The 21,599-nt window shown below is 38.6% G+C and overlaps 3 protein-coding genes across 3 annotated transcripts in view; 2 read left to right on the top strand and 1 right to left on the bottom strand.

Moving 5' to 3' along the window:
• The window catches only part of prom1a (prominin 1a), a 62,102-nt gene extending 58,677 nt beyond the window's left edge, over positions 1-3,425 (top strand). Inside the window, exons 27-30 of the mRNA XM_087798740.1 lie at positions 1,159-1,256; positions 1,544-1,590; positions 2,163-2,188; positions 2,496-3,425. Coding sequence (XP_087654866.1) covers positions 1,159-1,228 — 70 coding nt within the window. The 3' untranslated portion in view covers positions 1,229-1,256; positions 1,544-1,590; positions 2,163-2,188; positions 2,496-3,425. The remainder of the gene's footprint in view (positions 1-1,158; positions 1,257-1,543; positions 1,591-2,162; positions 2,189-2,495) is intronic.
• Positions 3,426-4,292: 867 nt separating this feature from the next.
• On the top strand, positions 4,293-4,964 carry fgfbp2a (fibroblast growth factor binding protein 2a). The gene is made up of 3 exons (XM_087798646.1): positions 4,293-4,694; positions 4,747-4,828; positions 4,873-4,964. The coding sequence occupies exons 1-3, from the start codon at positions 4,293-4,295 to the stop codon at positions 4,962-4,964; spliced, it is 576 nt and encodes a 191-aa protein (XP_087654772.1).
• A 1,796-nt stretch (positions 4,965-6,760) lies between these two features.
• anxa5a (annexin A5a) lies at positions 6,761-18,289 on the bottom strand. The gene is made up of 11 exons (XM_087798756.1): positions 18,211-18,289; positions 15,149-15,243; positions 12,383-12,496; positions 11,935-12,025; positions 10,680-10,759; positions 10,561-10,611; positions 9,874-9,967; positions 8,973-9,068; positions 8,850-8,908; positions 7,885-8,007; positions 6,761-7,142 (listed from the first exon to the last, which is right to left on the bottom strand). The coding sequence occupies exons 1-11, from the start codon at positions 18,221-18,223 to the stop codon at positions 7,083-7,085; spliced, it is 876 nt and encodes a 291-aa protein (XP_087654882.1). The 5' UTR covers positions 18,224-18,289; the 3' UTR covers positions 6,761-7,082.
• Between the last annotated feature and the right edge of the window lie 3,310 nt (positions 18,290-21,599).

The following is a 21,599-nucleotide window of genomic DNA, read 5'->3' as shown; positions in this document are numbered from 1 at the left end:
TTCAGAGAGAGGCAAGAGACTCGCCTGCTGTGCTGCTTCTTCTCCTTCTGTCCTCCGTCGTAACAACGCACTTTTTTTTTGGGCTGCCTCTAACCCCGGAGTGATGGGACGTTTGACTGACTCTACAGGTGGAGAGCAGAACTGACAGTCGACAACCACAGCCTCAGAATCAGGGCTGACCACAGATCATCTACTAATTTAGAATCTGAAGAGATATAATCTGGAGAATTACATCAGTAGTATAAAAATCTGAAAGATGATAATATGGGCTATAATAATCTGACTGATGATAATATGGAGCATAATAATCTGGAGAATAATATTCTGTAGAAGAATAATCTGACGGATGATGACATGGAGAATAATAATCTGACTAATGATAATATGGAGAATAATAATCTGGAGAATGATTATCTGGAGAATAATAATCTGACGGATGATAATATGGAGAATATTAATATGACTAATGATAATATGGAGCATGATAATCTCAAGAATGATAATCTGGATAATAATAATCTGATTGATGATAATATGGAGAATAATAATCTGTAGAATAATAATATGACGGATGATAACATGGAGAATATTAATATGACTAATGATAATATGGAGCATGATAATCTCAAGAATGATAATCTGGATAATAATAATCTGATTGATGATAATATGGAGAATAATAATCTGGAGAATAATAATCTGATTGATGATAACATGGAGAATAATAATCTGATTGATGATAACATGGAGAATAATAATCTGACAGATGATAACATGGAGAATAATAATATGACTAATGATAACATGGAGAATAATAATATGACTAATGATAATATGGAGAATAATAATCTGGATACTGATAATCTGAAGGATGGTAATATGAAGAATAATATTCTGTCGGATGATAATCTGTAAAATAATAATCTAACGGATGACAGTATGGGGAATAATAAACTGATTGATGATAATATGGAGAATAATAATCCAGGGATTGATAATCTGTACTAAAATAATCAAAATATGGAGAATGCCACACATGGCCAAACTTTTAGAGTTGAACCATCGACTCTGTCTGACCTGTTGGACTGGTTCTGCTCTCCACCTGCTCCTCTGATGGTCTGGACCTCTGACTGACTCTTTGTGTCCCTGTGACGCCAGCGTGCCGACCTACGACACCATCAGCAGGTTTCCTCGAGCCTCGGCTCCTCCCAGACACATCGACTGGTGACGCCACGGCTGGTTCTGACCCGGGACAGGTACTGGAACGCCGCGCTCCTTCTGCCACCGAGCCGCCGTCACTGACCTCTGACCTCGATGCTTCTCTAACTTCTGCTGACGCTGAGTTGACTCTTTCTGCTGCCGAGTCGACTCCTTTCTTCTTGCTCTAACTCGTGTGTGTGTGTCTGTGTGTGTGTGTGTGTGTGTGTGTGTGTGTGTGTGTGTGTGTGTGTGTGTGTGTGTGTGTGTGTGTGTGTGTGTGTGTGTGTGTGTGTGTGTGTGTGTGTGTGTGTGTGTGTGTGTGTGCTCTGCTGCTCCTCCACAGCTGGTTCTAGTGCTCTTCTTCTGCTCGCCTGCAGGAACACCATCATGGTGAGACACACTAGTCTTGCTTTGGCAATGTCATCTGCTATAAATGCTTATTTAGGCCTAACTGTTGCTATGACAACGCTGCATTTTAATCCTCCCGCCAGCTGGTGGCGTTGCATTCATCTTATCAACCTGTAAATAGTGATGCATTGGAGAGGCTTCATGATACAGTGCTATTGAATTTAGAAGCCTGTGAATAAAAAAATATTTTGAATTATTGCAATTATAATATCAAACCATTCGATTTTTAAAATCTCATTATTTAAACAAAACAAATGCAATCTTTCAATATATATATAATTAAATTCAAAAATGTAAATCTTTAAAAAAGAAAATTCACAGTTTCAACATTTAAAATGTTCAATATTCTGATGGCACCGACAAACTTACACCTTATAGATGGCGCTCTCTGCTCTAATATCTCTGGCTCACATCATCAACGTCAAACCTGAGAGCGCCATCTTGTGAGCGCCGAAAAAATGACGACACTGTATCATGAAACCTCATCAAGAATCACTTCCTGTCACCGTGAGTTAAACATGTGGCCAAGAACTAACATTCATGTCTCTCCTCAGTGCCCTCTGGAGCTGAAGTCCTCACGGTGAGTCTCCACAACTCTGACGACGAGTCCTTTCCAGGGTGTCCCTTGTCTCATACCCAAAGAGCTGGGATAAGAGGGTGAAAAAAGGATGAACAAGATATAAATAAAACACAGGGAGCTTGTTTTAGGAGAACAGCTTGTTTTGAGAGCAACCATTAAGGCCCTAAATGTAGCCAGTCATGTCAAGGTCAAACTCTTACTTCCTGTTATAGGCGCTTCAATAAATAATAATTGTGTCATTATTAAATCACGACTAAAGTCATGTTTTCGTGAACAACCTCGTGAAGACTGTTTATCTTCCTCGCAGCTCGACGTGAAGAAAATCCATGAAGCAGAAGATTCAGTGAACTCACCTGAGCCTCCACTTGGCCTGCTCCTCCCAGAATCTGCCTCCATCTGAGCCAGAGAACTTTCTCAGCGTTTACATTTCTCCCGCCACAGCGAGCCGGACTCTTTGATGCCTGAACTTTGAACTTTAGCGCCCTTTTTTTTTTTTTTTCAAAGACAGAACCTGCTGGACGAAAGACTGACGCGAGTAGGATCCGATGCTGAAGCTTCATCTTGTAGTTCGACCTCCTCACAGACAGGTGGCGCCAGCTTGCTTTTTCTTCTCAAATGACATTTTGTAACTTGAATGCTAGTTTGATGCTGGTTAGTTTTTTTAATCACGTAGAAGCAAAATAAGATGAAACTTTGATGTTCTAACATGGAGAATTTTTTTTCTCAGCCAAAACAATTAACTGCTTCTTTTTTTTAGCCTGTTGCAACAAACACAAAAGTGTCAAGTGAACTTTGTTCGCTAGCTGGATGTTAGCATCTGCTGCTATCGTGGTATGCTGACAACAAACGGACAATCTGTGTCGGAGTCTTGCATGTGACGGATGTTTGTGACGTAAATGTGAATATTAATCACCTGAATTAGACGATTTATGATCTAATCGACGCTAACTGAAACTATCTTTTTATGTCATTAGCTTGTAGCGCTAACAACTATCTTATCATGCTGAAGTTTCCCTGAATCCAAAGATGAAACTTTTTTTTTTTTGTCTCCACATTCATGCTAGTTAGCGTAGCGCAGCCTCTGAAACTGTGAACACTGGATGGAACAATCATCGCGGAGACTTGACCGTAACAATTTAAGAAAAGTAAGCTAGCCGAAACGTAAAACATGCTAACTTGACTTACCGGAGCTTTTGAGGTGTAAAAATGTGAATAAAGTTTGTTATTTTAACTCTCAGATGTGAATGTCAAATGTCCCACTTAACAAGATATTGTAACCACGTCATCTTTGAGAGGAACTAACATTCCTGAGCCAGATAGTAGCTAGCTAGCTATGGGAATAGTGTCGGGGACTTGTGGATTGGACTCATCCGTCCCCTAAATTCTGGTCTTCGTTCGTGTTGCAATTTAACTTCTCGCCGCTTGATCATTACATCCTTCACAGCTAAATGAATAATGATATCCTGCGATGACTGAGGACAAGAGGATGCAGTCGAATATGTTTGTATATATTTTGATTTTCAAAACAAACGAGAGCAGTTACTTCTTCGTCAAGAGTCATGTGGTCTGTAAATTCTGCAACACCAGAGTCGAGTACTCGACAATACTGCACATATATCCTTGTTACTACAGTATCACGATATATATTGTATCGCTGCCCCTGTATCGTGATACGTATCGTATCGCTAGATTCTTGCCAATACACACCCTTGTTGATGATGATGGTTTAGTTCAGCAGTTGTGTCCAAAAAATTCCTGTCAACAATATTCAATTCTTAAAATAGTATAAGTTGATATAGTTAAGTGTCTGCAGAACTTCTGGAACTGCTGGTCTTTCATAAATACCAGACTTCGTCCTGCTGGACCCACGCCTCTGACCGCACCGTCCGTCAAATATGTCCTTAACGTCTTATTTGAGCTACATTTACGACTAAAAACATCGGGCAGAGTTTTAAGAGAATTCCTGGTTTACCTTGTTAAAGCCAAAGAGAGGAATAATCACAGCGACAGGTCATGTGACCAGCGTCTGAAGTCACGAGTGTCTGAGGCGACAGACCCTTTAAATAATGGATCCGACCTTCAGCTGCAACACTTGGTCTCCAGCATGTGGAGTCGAACTGCCGTCCTATTGCTGCTCACCTGCTGCTCCGCCGTCGCGGCTCAAGAGCCCGTGGGTCGGAACGTCTGGGAGACCCCTGTCGGGTTCAGCAGCAAAGACAAAGACTCCTGCAGAATGGTGGTCACGGATGAGGAGGACTTCACCCGCCTCAGGGTCCAGTGCCGAAGCGCCCAGCGCTCATACTGGTGCGAGTACCTCGGAACGCCTCAGCTGTGCTGGTCCTACAACAGGAACCCGATGCGCTTCTTCGTCCAGATGATGTGGAGCTTCAGGAGGCTCCAGAACGCCTGCCGGGGACCCCGGACCATCAAACCCCACATGTGCAGGAGGGCGACCGATGACTCGCGGATGGTCTTCAGCTCCGCCTCCTTCTCCAGGTTCAGACCGGTCACGTCTCCATCTGGACCGAGACCAGCGTCACAGCCTCGTCCTGGTTCAGTACAGAGACAGACACAAAGAACTCCACCTGAACATGGACCAAGACCAGCTGAGAGACTACAACCTGACCCCACAAGAGGACCGTCAGTGAATTCAATGACGGCGAATATGACCTTGTGGCCAACAGAGAAGAGCAGCCGGTCCAAAATGGCTGAGAAGTTCTGCTGGAGGTCTCTTCATGGAGTCTGTGGGTTCATCTTCAAGATGTTCCAGCACTAGCAGCACCTGGAACCTGGACTCTTTTAATTGTCATAAAACAGATTTACAAGATTCCTTCCTATGAACTCTGGTTTGGTCCTGTTCCCACTGGAAGCTTCAGCACAGATACACAACATTAACACAACAAACAAGCATAGAGTAGAGTTTGATACAATGCTTGATAAACACAAAGATAAATAAAGCAGCAGAAGAAAAGTACACACAGATGAAAGTTGAAAACACAAAATGTAAAGACACAAACATCTTACACAACAAAAAATACACACAGTTAAAGGTTCACACACGGATTGGCAAATATACACACACTTTAGATCTACACACCAAAAGATGTGAACCTGACAATTACACAAAAATAAAAAATAAACATCTACATCTAAACAATTAGTTGTACATTGTTAAAGGTTTTTTGTGTGCTTTGGCCTCTAATGTGTCTCAAAGGACATTTGTTGTTGTTTGACGTCGGACAAATACACAACTTTTCATCCGACATTTATTTTGTGTGACTTTTTCAACCTCATTAGACAAATTCAAACGAGCTCGTCTGGACACTAGGGGGCAGCAGTTCACAGCGTGTTCTCGGTGCAGAAGTCATTCAGAATGTTGGTCACAGAAGAGGAATTCTTCTGCACCGACTCCAGATCAGCACATGTTGGAACATCTTTGTTGCTTCAAAATCAAGAAGGTTTCATTGAAAAGCTTTTATTTGCTGAAAAACGACAAACGATCACGTGTTTTTTCTTTTGTTTTAGTCTGGTTTCATCAGTCGAGTCGCTGTAGATTTCATCACCACGTGGTGTCACTGTTGAGTACTTTATAGTTATCTAACAAAAACAAAACAAAGATCAGCTTTTTATTTTTAATTAAAAGACTATTTTTTTGCTTTTGTTGTTTCTGAATCGAGGTAAATATATATATATATATTTAAGGATTAATTACAAAACATATTAACACTCACACAAAGACACACAAACGCCCACAGAAAAACACACACACACAAACAATTTGAAAATAATATAATATTTCATTGAAATTGAGGTACCACATTATAGAGTCAACTACAAACACTGTATCATGAAACCTTATCAACCCTAAAACAACACAGAGGGAACAACAGCACACGACAATTTTGTGTTTTTCAAGAAAAACGTGCGTGTACACAAAGAAAACACAAGAACTGAATTGTAAATGTTTCTGGTCACAATGAAAAAATATCCTTCAAAATTAGGGGTGTGAACAAATACATACTTATTTTATAGTTTATATTTCAATAAAGGAAAATAAAAGGTTTTTTTGTATGACATTTTTTTGATTGACAATTAAAATGGAGATATTTTTCTGTTGCAATTAAACTTCCAGCCGCTAGATGGCAGCAGTCATTACTGCCTTCATAGGAAATCCTGACTGAGGACAAGAGGATACAGTCGACTCCAGCAGCTGATGTTTGGACATATTTTGGTTTCAAAACAAATGAAATCAGTTACGACTTCGTAGAGAGTCATGTGGTCTGTAAATTCTGCAACACCAGAGTCAAGTACTCGACAATACTACACATATATTGTTGTCCATATATCGTGATAAGTATTGTATCGTCAGATTCTAGCGAATATACATCCCTTCTTCAACACCTTTTGACCGATTTTCAACTCATACTGACACATGCTCAGATAAAGTGAACAGACTCAAGCTCTGAAAGATTTAATTTATATTTTTAAGTTACACAATTTAACAATTAAAGACACAACAACACAATACGATGAGAACCAATTTAAGACGGTGAGGTTCAGGCTCCAGACAGACCAACACAAGAGTCAGACAGACAAGTGAGTGACAAGATACGAGGAGACACAGAAGACAGCCGAAGGAGTTTTGCAGGTTTGTCTCAAGAAAAAAGAAGGTCAAGGTCAAGTCTTTCTTCGAGGTTCAAGTCAGTCCGAGATCTAATTCGAGGCGAGTCTAAAGATGATCTGAGTGTCGTGTGAAAGAACCAACAAGTCGTTCGTCAGGTCAGAGATGACAGGCAGGTGATACGCGTTGATTCCTGCAATAACGGCCGAGGTCAGAAGATCAGCGAGTCTCATCGATCGCCGCTTTGTCCGCTCGTCCATCTCGGCGCCGCCATCAATCATTCCCGCCGCAGAGGTAGAGCAGAGCCTTCTGGTAGTCTCCGGTCGTGTCCTCCTGCAGACACTCGGTCACGCTCTCGCCGGAGACGACTCAACTGTCTTTTCCTCGTTAACGTTCAGGCGTGGTCGCGAACTTTAATTCAAGGTCACATGCTCTTCACTAGAACGATCTAGCTTCTCTCACGCTGCTGGTGAATTTAGCGCCCCCTGTGACTACCTTGAGTACTGCTCATGATACTGTAAATAAAACTGCTAAGGATTCTTCGTAGAATATCAATATTGGAGGGAAACACAAGACTTTTCTACGGAAGTATATCAGTGATGGTTGAATTTAACATTTCAAATGTTGACACTTCTGTCTATTGAAGGTTGAATTTGTTTGAAGGTTCGAACTTGGCGGAAAGTGCGAATGAGTAGCTCAGTACTCTATTGCTTTTGTCTGGTCGCACTTTTATACCAACATTTTTATCCTGAATTCAAAAGGCTACAAATAAAAAGTATTGAACTTAGAAAATGTATTTTAGAGTTATTGGAATAAGAATATAACACTCTGTCTGTAAAGATATTCATTTAAAAAATATTCAAATTAAGGAATTCAATTAGTCAATTAAAACTTTAAACATTTAAACCAATACATTAAATTATTCAATATTCTGATGGCACAGATGCAGTTTTCCACCTCTTCATCTGAAGCTGACGTGTTTGACAGAGAACATCTGTCAGCAGCTGAACATCTGCAGTAGTGACGAGTGTGTGACAGTGACGCGTGTGTGTTGGTGGTGGTGAGCGCCCCCTACCTGGATGGTGGTGTGGAGCGACACTCCGTACTTCCTCTTGAAGCAGGCGCGGACGTCCAGCATGTCCACTTCACTCCTGGACACCATGATCCTCATCAGAGAGTTGTCGTCGGTCCCGGCGCGCTGCAGGAGGATGACACGGGTTCAGGACAAAGTCAGTCCCTGTGACATGAACTTTAGAAGACTGGATGTATGTGGGAAAAAATGTGTAGATCAAAACATAAAAATGCATTTAGAAATAAAAAGGTACATTTTTTAGAATTTGTTAAAAATAAAAATGTTGAAATAAATGTGTCAATAAATAAGTAACATAGTATTTATCTATATTCTGTACCGCTTAATCCCTTATGGGGCTTGTTAGGGGGTGCTATGTATTTAAATATATAAAAATAAACATGTAAATACATACTAAAAATAAATGTTTAGATAAATGAGTGAACATAATATGTAGCTTAATTAGTTATGATAAACATGTAAATAAACTGTAAAAATAAAGGTGTAGATAAATAAGTAAACATGTAATGTAAAAAAAAGCAACTAAATATGCAAATATAAGTTAAAAAATAATTAAAATATGATATGTAAATAAAAGTGTAACAAAATGTGTGTAAATGAATGTGTGAATTAGATGTATATATACATATGCAAATAAACAGGGTTAAAAACAAACGTGTGAATAAGTAAGTAAAAATAATTCAAATAAATGTGAAGATAAAGGTGTAGAATAAATATATAAATAAATGTGCAAAAAAAAAAAAGCGTAAAAATACATGTGAAAGTAAACATGTTAAAAACAATAGGTAACTTCAAATGAAATTCACTAAATATAAAAACAAATTGGTAAAAATAAATATGTAAATAATTGTACAAAATATATATATATTTTTTTTCTGTACTTGATTTCTCTTTATTTCTGATTTATTCTTGTGCTATTTAACATTCTTCAGTGTGTGTCGTCAACTCACCCTCATGGATTTGTACAGAGACTCGGCGAAGAAAGATGGAACACTGCGAACACACTTCACTGCAGGAGGAGAATCATGGACTTAGAGTTTCTTATCGCTGAGAAGACCAAGTGCAGTTCTCACCTACGGCCAGCAGGAGGTTCTCCAGGTTTCCGGTTGTCTCCCCCTCGACGCTCTCCTCGATCTCACTGCCGCAGATCTTCTTGTAGGCGTCGAACACTTGAACACAGACTTGAACCATCAACCCCTGAAGCTCTGAACACTGGTGACTACTCAGTACATTTGACATTAGAAACGTTGAAAAGATTAAAATAAATCATTAAGTTTTTGCTGAAACTGAATAAAAAAATACTTCAATATAGAAAAAATAAATGTATTGTCAATTACAATATTGTTCTACCAAAAGAGGTTCAATAAAAAAGTTTCTTTAAAAGAAAAATAAGTGAATAAACAAGTGTTTAAACGCCTTTTTTTTTATTTAATCTGTTTTCTTTGACATAATCTGCTGTCTTTTGGAATTATTAGTGGTATTACATTTCTGTCTTAAATACTCATTCCCTGAAACACATTTTTATTGGAGTGAATAACAGTTTTGTGTGTCCTTTCTTAGAATGTTAGAAGTTTTTTTATTGTAATAAGAACAGTTTTGAAATATTTTATTTATTTTTATTTTTTAGAATTTTTATTTTTAAAAACAAACCTATTTTTTGTATTATTTTAAAATATATTTTATTATAGCAACTGTTCTAATTGAAGATAAGACAAACGAATCTACGACCATATTTTCCTCGAGAATCAACAATTCTCGTAAGTGTGTAGCGCCCCTGTGGCTTGCGCCAGTACTGCAGCTCCATTTAACTAACTTAAAATAAAACTTGTGTTTCTTTGTTTCTATCACGGACGGAGATTAACGATTTAATATGAGACGGTGGTTCAAAGGAAGTGTTGTTAATGGGTAGTTTTAAATGAACTTGTGATGAATTAATAAACGAGTGGATATAAAAAAACTATTTCATTCCCTCACCTTTCCTCAGGTGTTCTACACTTCTGTTGCCCAAAATGGTAATAAACTTCTCCTCGTCCGTCCCGAACTTTCCTTCTCCTGCAGCGAACAGATCCTGAACACACAGGTTCATGCAGACACACACAGAGACAGGAAACCGACAGACACACACAGACAGACACACACAAAGACAAACACACATAATTTATTCATTTGTCTCTCTCTCTGATCCTCAGGACTTAGTGTTCCGTGCAGACATGTTTGATTGACAGCTGGAGTGGATCCTAAAGGAGAGCTGGAGTCTATCCAGTGTCTTTATTCATGCAGTCGAGGCGAGCGAAGCTGCAGATCATTTCCAGGTCAACAGTGAGGGCAAAACATCTCAGGAATCTCAAGAAAACTGTTTCTCTCTCCATCAAACAAACTGAAATATTAAATCAATTTGAAATAAGTCAATTATCTCTGATAAATGTCAAAAACCGTAGATACAAGAGACTGACATCTTGTTTATTCTATATATATATATATATATATATTGTATTCACTTTATGAACGTAGAATCCTCACTCTCACATTTTTATAGAAACTCGAAAAGCGGTTAATAAATAAATACAATTGATAGTTTAAATATAAATGTATGTTGTTGTTTTTTTCATCATTGTGACTTATATTTCTGAACTCTTGATCTTCACCACTAAGCGGTCGTACCTTGGCGTCCTTCTCGATGCTGCTCTCGTCCACGCCCTCCTCTCGCCCCCCCTGTGTGGGAACGGGAACAGAAGTGGGTCAGTTCTGATGATGTCACCGCTGATCCAGAACCGACTCACCTGGAGCAGGATCACCAGCAGCTTCTGATAGTGTCCCGACGTGTCTCCGCAGATGTCCTTCTCCAGTTTGCCGCCCAGCTCTGCAGGAGAGCGAGGACACAGAGGAGGTCAGGAGCTGATGGTGTCGGTGAGCTCGAGTGCAGTCGTCGTCGGTCCAGATGTGACACTTTCTCAAACCTCATCTGGTCCAACTCACACTCACACCTGATGGTCCAGTCACACTGTTTCAATAGACCTTCTTTTCAACTGAAAAAAGGGATGGATCGAGGGCAACAAATGGCCACATGGAGGCAAGTTTGAGACCCTTTTAGATGAAGTAGTTTGTTTTACATTGGAGAGATCGTAATAATAGCGAATAAAAATCGTTTTGTAGCAAAATCTGAATAAATGATGCGCTAACCTATTCTAGGAGCTAGCTAGAGCACAAGATTTGTACACATTTAAAAATAGGAAAAAAACAATTAATAATCTCTATAACAAATCTTATGGGCCATCAGATTATTAAGTGGTTAAATTCAACAATTTCAACACTTTTTAAGATTTTTCTTATTGATATGTTTTTTCTTTTAGCATTTTATATACAGTATATTTAATTCATTCATTCAATGACTTCTAGAAAGAAAAGTTGAATATTTTCTTTTTAGTAATTGAAGTAAACAAATCGAAACTACGATTTTTTCTATTCTAAATTCAATAATCCAAAATAATTTTCCGAATTCTATATATTTTATTTCGTAGAATTTTAAATTCAATAAAAATTGAGTTGGTATAATATTGTGCATCACAATGTCCAACATTTTTACATTGCATTTTAAAAGCCACTAATGTAAATGGTCTCTTATTTTTTATTTTTTTTATTTTTTTATTTCTTGTATTATATGAATCGGTTTTTAATAAATAATAAATAAATCCATGTGTTGTGTTGACAAGACTTGCAATGAAAGTTTGTGATTCTAAAGAGGGCAGTCGAGGACAACATTGGCCCCGAAACACTTGAAATGTTCCGTTTACATCAAGTTAGTGAAGTTATTGAGAGGAGAACGTGAACGTGCGACCACAGCTGCGGTTATCTGGACCACCACGAAATCTCAAGTGCCAGATAATGGATGGACGGTCCCTCTATTGACATGCCTTTACTGTCTCCATGACGACAGAGACAGGCCCAGCGAGCCCGTTAACTACCGGATCGATACAACCAACGGATTGGTTGGTGTTGATGAAAACCTCTCGTGCTAATGATCTCTTGGAACTTCACCTTTCTTGTAGACTTTGGCGATCTCTCGGATCTTCTCTCCGGACCTGGAGGCCAGGATCTCGATGAGCACGTCGTCGTCGGTGCCGGCGCCCTGAGAGGAAAGATATGAGCGGTCGTGATGCGGAGCGAAACAAAGAGATGGAAGACAAGGAAAGAAGTCATGAAAAGACAGTAAATAAGCCACGAGGCGGAGAGAAGAACCGGAGGCTGTAATTAACTTCCTGTCGTGATGAAAGAAGGATTCGTGCGAGAACGTCGAGGTCAAACAATCTGTCTTGTGCTTCATAAACAAACAATGAGCGTCACGAGGGGAAATGTTTGAGCGTCGCAAAGATTTGGTGGTTCAGCTCCTCCAGGAGGAGAACTGAGGGCTCGTCGGGGTCAAAGGTCAATGAGAGTTTCTCGGTGGATTTCCCAGAAGGCGTCCTGATGAAGGAACGCGGGTCACCTTGATGGCCCTGTGCAGCTGCATGGCGTCGAACAGAGTCGGCGGAGTCATCAGAGCCACGATCAGGTCCTCGAACAGTCCCCCCAGCTCCGACTTCAGAGCCCCCACCAGGTCCTGAGGAGGGTCACATGATCAGAGTCCGTCATCTGTTCATCCAGCTTAAGGTGGTCGACGATGTGGTCGACGAGCTCAACGATAAATAAAAATGACTGGAATCGTTTTCTTGATGGAACAGAGACATTTAGCAGGAAGAAGAAGTAGAGCTACGTCTTTTAGGTCTCATCATTTTTTATACACTTTTTCTTTTCAATCCTTTTAGGAACATTTCAATTTTGTTTGTAATACAATCTCAATGGCTTCTTTACTAGCGGTGTAAGAAAATATTGATACACCTAACCCTTGTGTTATCTCAGGGTCAGAGTGACCCGAATGCCCTTAAAACAAATGTGGTACCTCTTTATTATCTCTGGGTCAAGTGGTGGAGGTCATTCACTTTGACCCAGAGATAATAAAGAGGTACCACATTTGTTTTAAGGGCCTTCGGGTCACTCTGACCCTGAGATAACACAAGGGTTAAATATCACAATGGATTTAAACAGAAGAAGTATTTTATTTGGTTTTCAAATCATATTTAATTTTTAATATCATTGTTCTTTTATGGTTTTATTTTAAAAAAAAGTGTTTTTCTCATTTAATTTTTTTTAAAATTTGATTTCAAATTAACATGCAAATATTCACAGAGTTTGTACATTTTTGTGTTGCAATTAAACTTCTGGCCCCTAGAGGACAGCATTCGCTAAGTCCTCCGCAGTAAAAGGAACAATGAATTCCCGTCTGATGACTGAGGACCAGAGGATACAGTCGACTCCAGCAGCTTTTAAAGCTGATGTTTGGACATATTTTGGTTTCAAAACAAATGAAATCAGTTACGACTGCTAAGAGTCATGTGGTCTGTAAATTTTACAACACCAGAGTGAAGTACTCGACAATACTACAAATATATCCTTTTTCCTACAGTATCACTATATATCGTTCTGTTGCGCCTATATCGGGATAAGTATTGATTCATCAGATTATTGCTAATACAAACCCCTAATCCCAACAAATGTGTCTTAACTCAAAGGGAACTCAACCTGTTGTGGAAAAAGCTTTGTACGCACACCTGTAAACTCTCAAATGATTACAGAAGGTGATCAGGGGGGTCAGGGGGTGACGACGGGGTCAGGGGTCATTGCATGGGGCTAAAGGCAACAGTCTATTGTGTTTCCAGCGCAGAATTTTTCGCTGCATCGAGTCAGCGGCAGCGGCCTCGGCGTCGGGTTTTAGAAAACAAATCCCCAGCGTTGGTGAGACTGACATGAGTGGAAGTGAAGCTGAAGTGTTCGTGTGCAGAAGAAAATCACAACAAGTGTTCCAGCTCAGATATTCTGCTCACATCACATTAAAAACTCTCCGATTACACACACGGCGCGAGTGCGTCCCTCGCCGGTCGGCTCGAATGTAAAGAACGATCGGCGTTATTAGACCGAGATATTAAAAAACTCCTCGACAGGACGTCTCCACGCGGCGATCTCGTCTGTCAGATGTGTTTCAGCTCAGCAATTATCTCCCAACATCCTCCACAGCCGGGCAAACAAGCTCGTCACGCGCCACGGCAGGAATTAAACGGCGTCATCAGTCACCACTCCTGCCCACGGAAGCCAAATTGTTCTTCCTACGCGGACGTGTCTGCGACGTGACAGCGGGAAGATAAAGACGCCGCAGAAATGTATGCTTGACATAAAAGAAAACGTCCAATTAATCTGATCACTCACTTTGCATCGGCGATGATGCGTGAGGCGACGGTTCGGATGCACCACCGAGATTGAAGACGTGACGATGTCAAGGAAGATATTTTACGTTCAATCGTTTCAAAACCTCCTTTACCCGGAGCTGCACTAATGACTCAATGGTTAATGATCTAATATGTTTTAACTAATACAATAATCTGTCAATATTTAATGATGTCTGGTTTGTGTTCTCTTGGAGGAAAGTTGATAGTTGTGTTCTTCAGTACCAGTCGCACCAGCCATAAAATGCAAGGAAAAAACATATATAAGTCGCACTCGAGTATAAGTCGCATTTTTGGGGGAATTTTTAATGATAAAATCCAACACCAAGAACAGACATGTCATCTTGAAAGGCAACTTAAAATAAAAATAGAATAGAGGCAACAACAGGCTGAATAATTATACGGTATGTTACATTACATGACACAACTGTATGTTAACATAACATATTAAGAGTTATTCAGATAACTATAACATAAAAAACGTGCAAGAAGTTTACCAAACCATCCGTGTAACTCCAAATAACTAAAATACAATGAAATCTTCATCCTTAGTGTCACTTTTAAACAACTCCGCTAACTCCGGAGGTAGAAGATGAGGCGCTTCCTCTTCTACGTCGAAATTATCAACACAAGCCTAGAGCGCCCTCTTGCGGTTTAGTGTGAAAATAACATGTGAAATGATATACCGGGTAATAATGTGTTAATAATTTCACACATAAGTCGCACCCCCGGCCAAACTATGAATAAAACTGCGACTTATAGTCCGGAAAATACGGTATATTTTATTCAGTATTGTTTTGATTGTTACCCTGGTCTGGAAAAGCACTCTACAAATATTGCTTATTTACTTATAAGGTCAACTTGATTCTTAGACAACAAAACAAAGCCTTTTTTTTGCCTCTGAAGTACGAACGTCTTGTTCACGCACGACTCACCTTCCCGTATGTTTTCTTGTACGCCGCTTTGATTTCCTGGCGCTGCTCGTTGCTTCGCGCCGCCAGCAGCATGAGGATGGCGTCTTCGTCCGTGCCTGAGAAACGACAGAAAATGGCAGACATTTTTACGCTCTTTCACAGCTTCGCGGGATGGAGTTTCACTTCACAAATTAAGGGATTGCCGGATCGATACCACCGACGGGTTTTCAGACAAATAATCATGCGACTCTGCCGAAGGATAAAAAAAAAAGGCAATTATCAGTTAATGCGCTGCTCCCTTCATCTCCTGGTCTGAAGCTGCTTCATTGATCTCTGATGTTAATCACCTGCAGCCGAGGAAACCTTCCCTCTGACATCAGGAAACACACCACTGGTTTGAAAGTGCTGACTTCAGCATGTTTCCACAAATGTACTGAACATCTTACTTATCTACTTTCGTGTCTAAACAAGAAGGATCTGTCTCGCCTGCAGTTAATACAAAGCTCTACAGCGAGAATTCTGACCCGCTCTAGTAGAAGAACTCACATTTCTCCGATCCTTAAAACTCTTCACTGGCTGCCAGTTTCTTTCAGGATCCACTTTATAATTCTGGTTCTTAATTTCAGATCTATTCATGGTCAGACCTTACATCAGTGATCTGATCCAGCCTTACACCCCAGCTCGGGCTCTGAGGTCTGTGGATCAGAATCTACTGATGGTTCCTGGTGGTTGCTCCTAAGCTTTGGAACGATCTTCCTCTGCATTAGATGGATCTATTGACTCCTTCAACAAACTTATTTGTGCTTTTTTTTTTTCTTCTGAGACTCCTGTGTTTGTCTTATGTGTCTTGATCTTTTAAAGTATATATTTTAACTGTATATTGTTTTTTATTGTTAAAGCACTTTGTGACCCTGGTCTAAAAAGGTGCTTTACAAATGACCTTTACTTACTTACTTACTTACTTACTTGTCTCCTGGACTGTTTTCACAGTTTTAATCAACACTGTCCTCCCTATCTCTCTGAACTTCTACTCATTTTTTTTCTAAAGTAGTTCTATTTTTCTAGTTAGTTTTCCAGGTTTAAGAGTTGCTGGAATTTCTCCGGTCCGGCACGTCTCGCCTGCTCTTAATTCAATCACTTCTCCTCACCGTTTACGGCATCAACTATCAAGTGAGATCGTGTTTCACCTGCAGCTTGTTGTGCTGCTCGTGAAGGCATCATTATAAATGCACTTTGAAGTCTGCTCGCTGTTTTGATGGGAATTTGGGGGGTCAAGGAGATAGAGGTGGAGAGGTAAATAACCACTGGGATCTGTTTTTTTTTTCCAGTGAGTCACACATTATTATTTATTACACTTGATGTATTAGTATATTTTGTTATAATATCGATACGGCAATATATCAATAAAGATATTCAGCTTTCAGATTATTTTTTACACAAGTTATTTAATGGTTTCTATTTCAAAGAAGTGTGTGTAAAATAAAATAATTCGATTTTTAACATGATGAAAATATTCTTGCATTTGTTCATTTTTGTGTTGCAATAAAACTTCTGGCCGCTAGATGGCAGCAGTCATTACGTCCTCCGCCGCTAAAAGAACCATTGAATCCTGCAAGATAACGAACAAACGAACAAATATTTAGTTTTTTCTACATTATCAAAATATATCGTATTGTTAAACCTGTATTGTGATACGTATCGTATTGCCAGATCTTGCTAATATATGTTAAAATATGTTAAAAAGTTGTTTTTTGTGTTGGCCCTGACTGCTTTACACTTACATCTCTTAAGCACTAAAATGTTTTTCCTGGCATTATGTCATGCCATTTATCACTATAACTTATATTAATAATAATTATTCAGCCACAGTTGTGCCATCATGCGACCAAGTCCTATTATTTACTAGTAAATTCCATATTTGCTTGTTTTCGCGATGACTTTGAAGGTTGATCTACAGTATTAGAGCATTTCTCGTGGCAGTTTGAATTCAGAAACCGGTGAATTCTGAAACCTCCCGAGGTCCGATCAGCTGATGGAGCTCATCTCATCAGCAAGAAATCGGTATTCGTTAATGACCGCCGACGATATATATGCTCCGAACACGAGAAAACAGTTAAAATTGATGGCGTTGGCCTTGAACCACGTTTTCTCCACCTCGGAATTACTCACGTTGATTGCTGGATGTTGACAGCAGTGAGTCTCGAGGCGTCGGCGACAGAGACGACTTGAATATTTAGTTTACAAATAGAAAACACTGTTTCAGCATCAGTCGATTAGACCGTTCGTTTCTCCTCCAGCTCTGATTTATAAATGAATTAAACCACAACTCTTCATTCATTTCAGTCGTTGTTTAGTAAAAAAAATAAATCAGCTTCTATTTTTAATCATTTTCACTCTCCCATCATTATGAAGAGCTTGTTAGTGTGGAAATGCTCTGCAGTCATAATTATACTGTTTAACTTGTGAACTATGACTCTCTAGTTACACAAACCAGGAAAATTCTGACAGTTTTCCTCATTATTTTGGTTCACGGAGAACAGATCAGATCTGAATCAACTTATAAACATGTATTCAAGTGTATTTCGTTAACACGAAGAGAGACTCAGATCATTTTAAAAATAATCAAGATTTACATCAGAATCTAGAAAAGAAAAAGAGCAACAATTGAGGATCAAATGAAGGAATTATGCTTACTTGAAAACATAGTTGGAACGATAGACTAATATAAATAAAATATGTGTAAAAAATACAGGACAATACAGATCATCAGTATTTGGATAACACGGTATATTCGAGATATTATGAGAATGAAACCATTTTTAAAAAGTACTGAAAATATGAAACAATAAAAGTTTATAATTAAGACAGTTATTCAGCTAAACAACTAAGTTTTCACTTAGCATTATTACTTTTTCGTCTATTAGCTACTGAGCTAAATGCTAACAAGCTAGCGTGCTAAGTAGCCACAAATGGCTAACATTCAAAAGAGAGCTTAAAACTTTGATTTCTCACAGAAAAAAACGTGTAAAGTCTGTGTCAGAAAGATTCCAGGTGTTGCAGAGAATCATTTGAGAGAAACTCACCCATTCCTTTCATGGCCTTGTGAAGAAGCTCGGCATCTTTTTTAGCGTTGAAGTTGACGAAGGGCCTCACGCTGCCTCTGTACGCCTTAAACACACAGAGAAGATTCACAACAACACATTCTAAAAGTGACTTGAATTAGTTTTTTTTCAAATCATATGAAGAAATTAAAATATAGAATATAAATGTCAATAACTATAACTATCATTAATATACAAAATTTCTTATTTTTATCCCTTATTTTAGATTCATAACCTCCATGTCGACGCTCAACTGACAGCCATCATCATTTATGTGGCAACTTTATTTTTATTTATTTATATTCAACATATAACAACATCATTGCATATTGGTTTGTTTTGTGAGTACTTCTTCCTTTCTTTTCCTTCTTTTTTATTTGTCCTTTTCGAAAGTCTTTTTCCCTCAAAATGATTAAAATATTAATTTGTAATTACATTTAACGTTTGATTTTATCCCAATTAAAATAACCATTTTTGGCATTTTTCATGGCATAACAACAATATTTATCTATGTTTCGCTCCTAACTATTGAACTACAGTCTACAGTATATAATGTGGCCCTTGAGGAAATTTAATTGTCGACCACTCTGGAGCGTCCCGGGTCCGCCTCAGGGCTTCCTCCCACTTTAAGCCTCAACTGTCTTCTCTTGTAAGAAACAAATTTCTCTTTTTTTATTCCAAACACAATGTTTTTCTTCCCAAAACAAATCAGTTCGTACTGAGACATGTTGTTCTATTGTTAAGACAGAAAAAATCAAAATGAAAGTTAATTATAAATTATTTAAACTTTATTTTCTGCACCTGTGAGGAAACCCTGGGGTTCAGTGTTGTGTCCTCCAGTGAAAATAAAACTGACAGGGATTTTTTTTTTTAAACGGTGGCAGACTTCGTGAGCTCGCATATTTTACCGGCACCAGCGGGTGAAGCTGAAACTTTGGGGCCCCGGGGCGGTTCTGAGTCTGCAGCTGCGAGGGTAACTGTGGGTAGTTGAGGAGGCATTAGGACCACTCTCTGGAGACCATGTCACCGTGAGGAAGGGAAGGAACATGTTCTCTGACAGCGCCTCGGCAACTTCGAGAGGAAGAACTTCCGTCTTGATGGGGGGTCAAAGGTCTTAGAGAGGAATACTTTGGGGGGGACCTGGGATGAGAGCGGCTCCTCTTCAATTTTAGAAAATAGTGTCTGGGTGTCGAGACCGATCAGCGGAAAGAAACGTTAGCACGTCTTCTGAAATTAAAAACTGAAACAAAAGAGTCCAGTTTCCGAAGACGCCGAAACACAAGAACCGGATCTGGTTTCTTCTCCTCCACTCGCACCATCCGGGGCTCCGTTAACCACGAGGGGTTGTCGGCACGAGCGCCGGACATTTGTTCTGATGATTTACTAATGAGAGCGTCTTCACGCTGAAGTGCCGGGCGAGGACCAGCTGGGTCCTTCACACGCCAGCTGACACCAGACGGACAGAACCGGGCGGCGCGCTCTGATTTAACACGGTGACTTCAGATCGGACTGGCGGGTGTCTCGGGGCGAACGCGGCGGGTGAAGGCTGTATTGTGGAGCTGACCTTTACCGAGCCTGGACACACTTCATTACACAAACATAATCTGAGCAGGAATCCAACGGGTCAGAGGATCACATGAGTAACTCACCATGGTCTGGTCGAAGTACTGGAAGGAAACACAAGGGAAAGTTAATAAATATATATAAATGTACACATTGTATACCACCTCTTATAAAAAAAATACCACTTTGTCAAATGATCAACACAAAGAACAATACTACGTGTTCCACTAGTATTACTCAAAGTACTTCCCTTGAACAAGTAATACTTGTATTAGGTAGTATTATTGTTGCCAGTATTGTTTCAGGAGTGGTAATGCAAGTATCTTTAGTGATACTATTTTACTTATCTAATTTTTCATAACTACATTGTAAATAAAAGTTTTTATTCGTAATTCTTATTAATTAATGAGAGTTAAATGGGAAATGAAAGAATGATAAACACTTCTGTGTCACATTTACATGTTTTTTCTGCAATTTCTATATAGTTTACGTTTCAAGATGTGTATAAAACTATGAAATAAAATATCTTATCTACCTTTATTTCATAGGCTTTGATTACTTTATAAAAATGTTTTTAAGTATTTCATTCATTTTTGGAAAAATAATTAATTCAATAATTTCTATATTAAAATTTGATTTTAGTTTTCTTGAATGATAAATTTAGAAAATCAAACAATGAATAAAACAAAACAAAAAAAGGCTACAAAATCAAAAATATTGAATGTAGAAAATGTATTTTTTGTATTATTGGAATATGAATATCAAACTATAAGTGTTAAATATAATTAATTTAAAAAATATTCCATTTAAAGAAATGTAATGCTTAAAAAATAAAAATAAATAAATAAAATAATAAATAACATTTCATTTAAAAAACAACACATTTAAAAAGGTTAATTTAACCACTCAATATTCTGATGCCAAAAATATACTACTAAACAGCAGTTATTGAATTAAACTATGGTCGTATTTGCAACTGATATACTAACCAACACACAAAATAAATACACAGATACATCTGATAACTATAGAATAGAATAGAAAAGCTTTATTGGTGTAGAAAAGCTTTATCTATGGTTAAGTTAGCAGTAATAGTATTTCCAGCAGAAGTCATTAAGATGTTACTTAGGTACTACTAATACTCATAGTACTACCACTGCTTGTAGTAGTACTGCTGAAGTAAAACAGTGGAAAGTTTGATTATTAAGTTGTAGTAGAGTTCAAGGGTTAGTTAGTTAGTTTTTGCAGTAGAGGTAACTAGTAGCAGCAGAGATCGTTGCAGTAGTACAGGTAGTATTGTTCGCAGCAGGAGAACTTTACCTGTGTCCGGCTGAAGCTCAGGTGTGTAGCTGACTGTGGAGGGAAAGTCGCAGCTTGTTCGTCTTCCCTCACCTGTCGTGTCGTGTTTCACCTGCTGTTGTCAGGGATCGTTTTCACGAGTGATGGGCTGGGATCAGGTGATTGACACCAGGAGACGGTGATGTAGTACTAGAAGTACCACGCTCATATTTTTATTGAGATGTTGTTTCAAGAATTGGATATTTTTTAAAGGCTGAATTCATTTCATTTTTTCAATTGAAAGATTTAATTTATTTTTTTAATAATAGCCTTTTAAATTCAATATAAAATGTTGGCATTTTTACATTTAAAAAAAAAGAAGTCAATTATTGAAGAAAATACAGAATTTAACAATTTAATATATTGTATGAATATAATTATTTTCTAAAAACAAATCAACCTATTAATATGGAAACAATTTAATTTATTGATTCAATGAAAACCTCCACTATATAAACCTCCACTATATA

Source organism: Callionymus lyra, chromosome 9, assembly GCF_982586985.1.
Source record: "Callionymus lyra chromosome 9, fCalLyr1.hap1.1, whole genome shotgun sequence".
NCBI lineage: Eukaryota > Metazoa > Chordata > Actinopteri > Syngnathiformes > Callionymidae > Callionymus > Callionymus lyra.
This window is presented reverse-complemented; position numbering and strand designations above follow the sequence as displayed.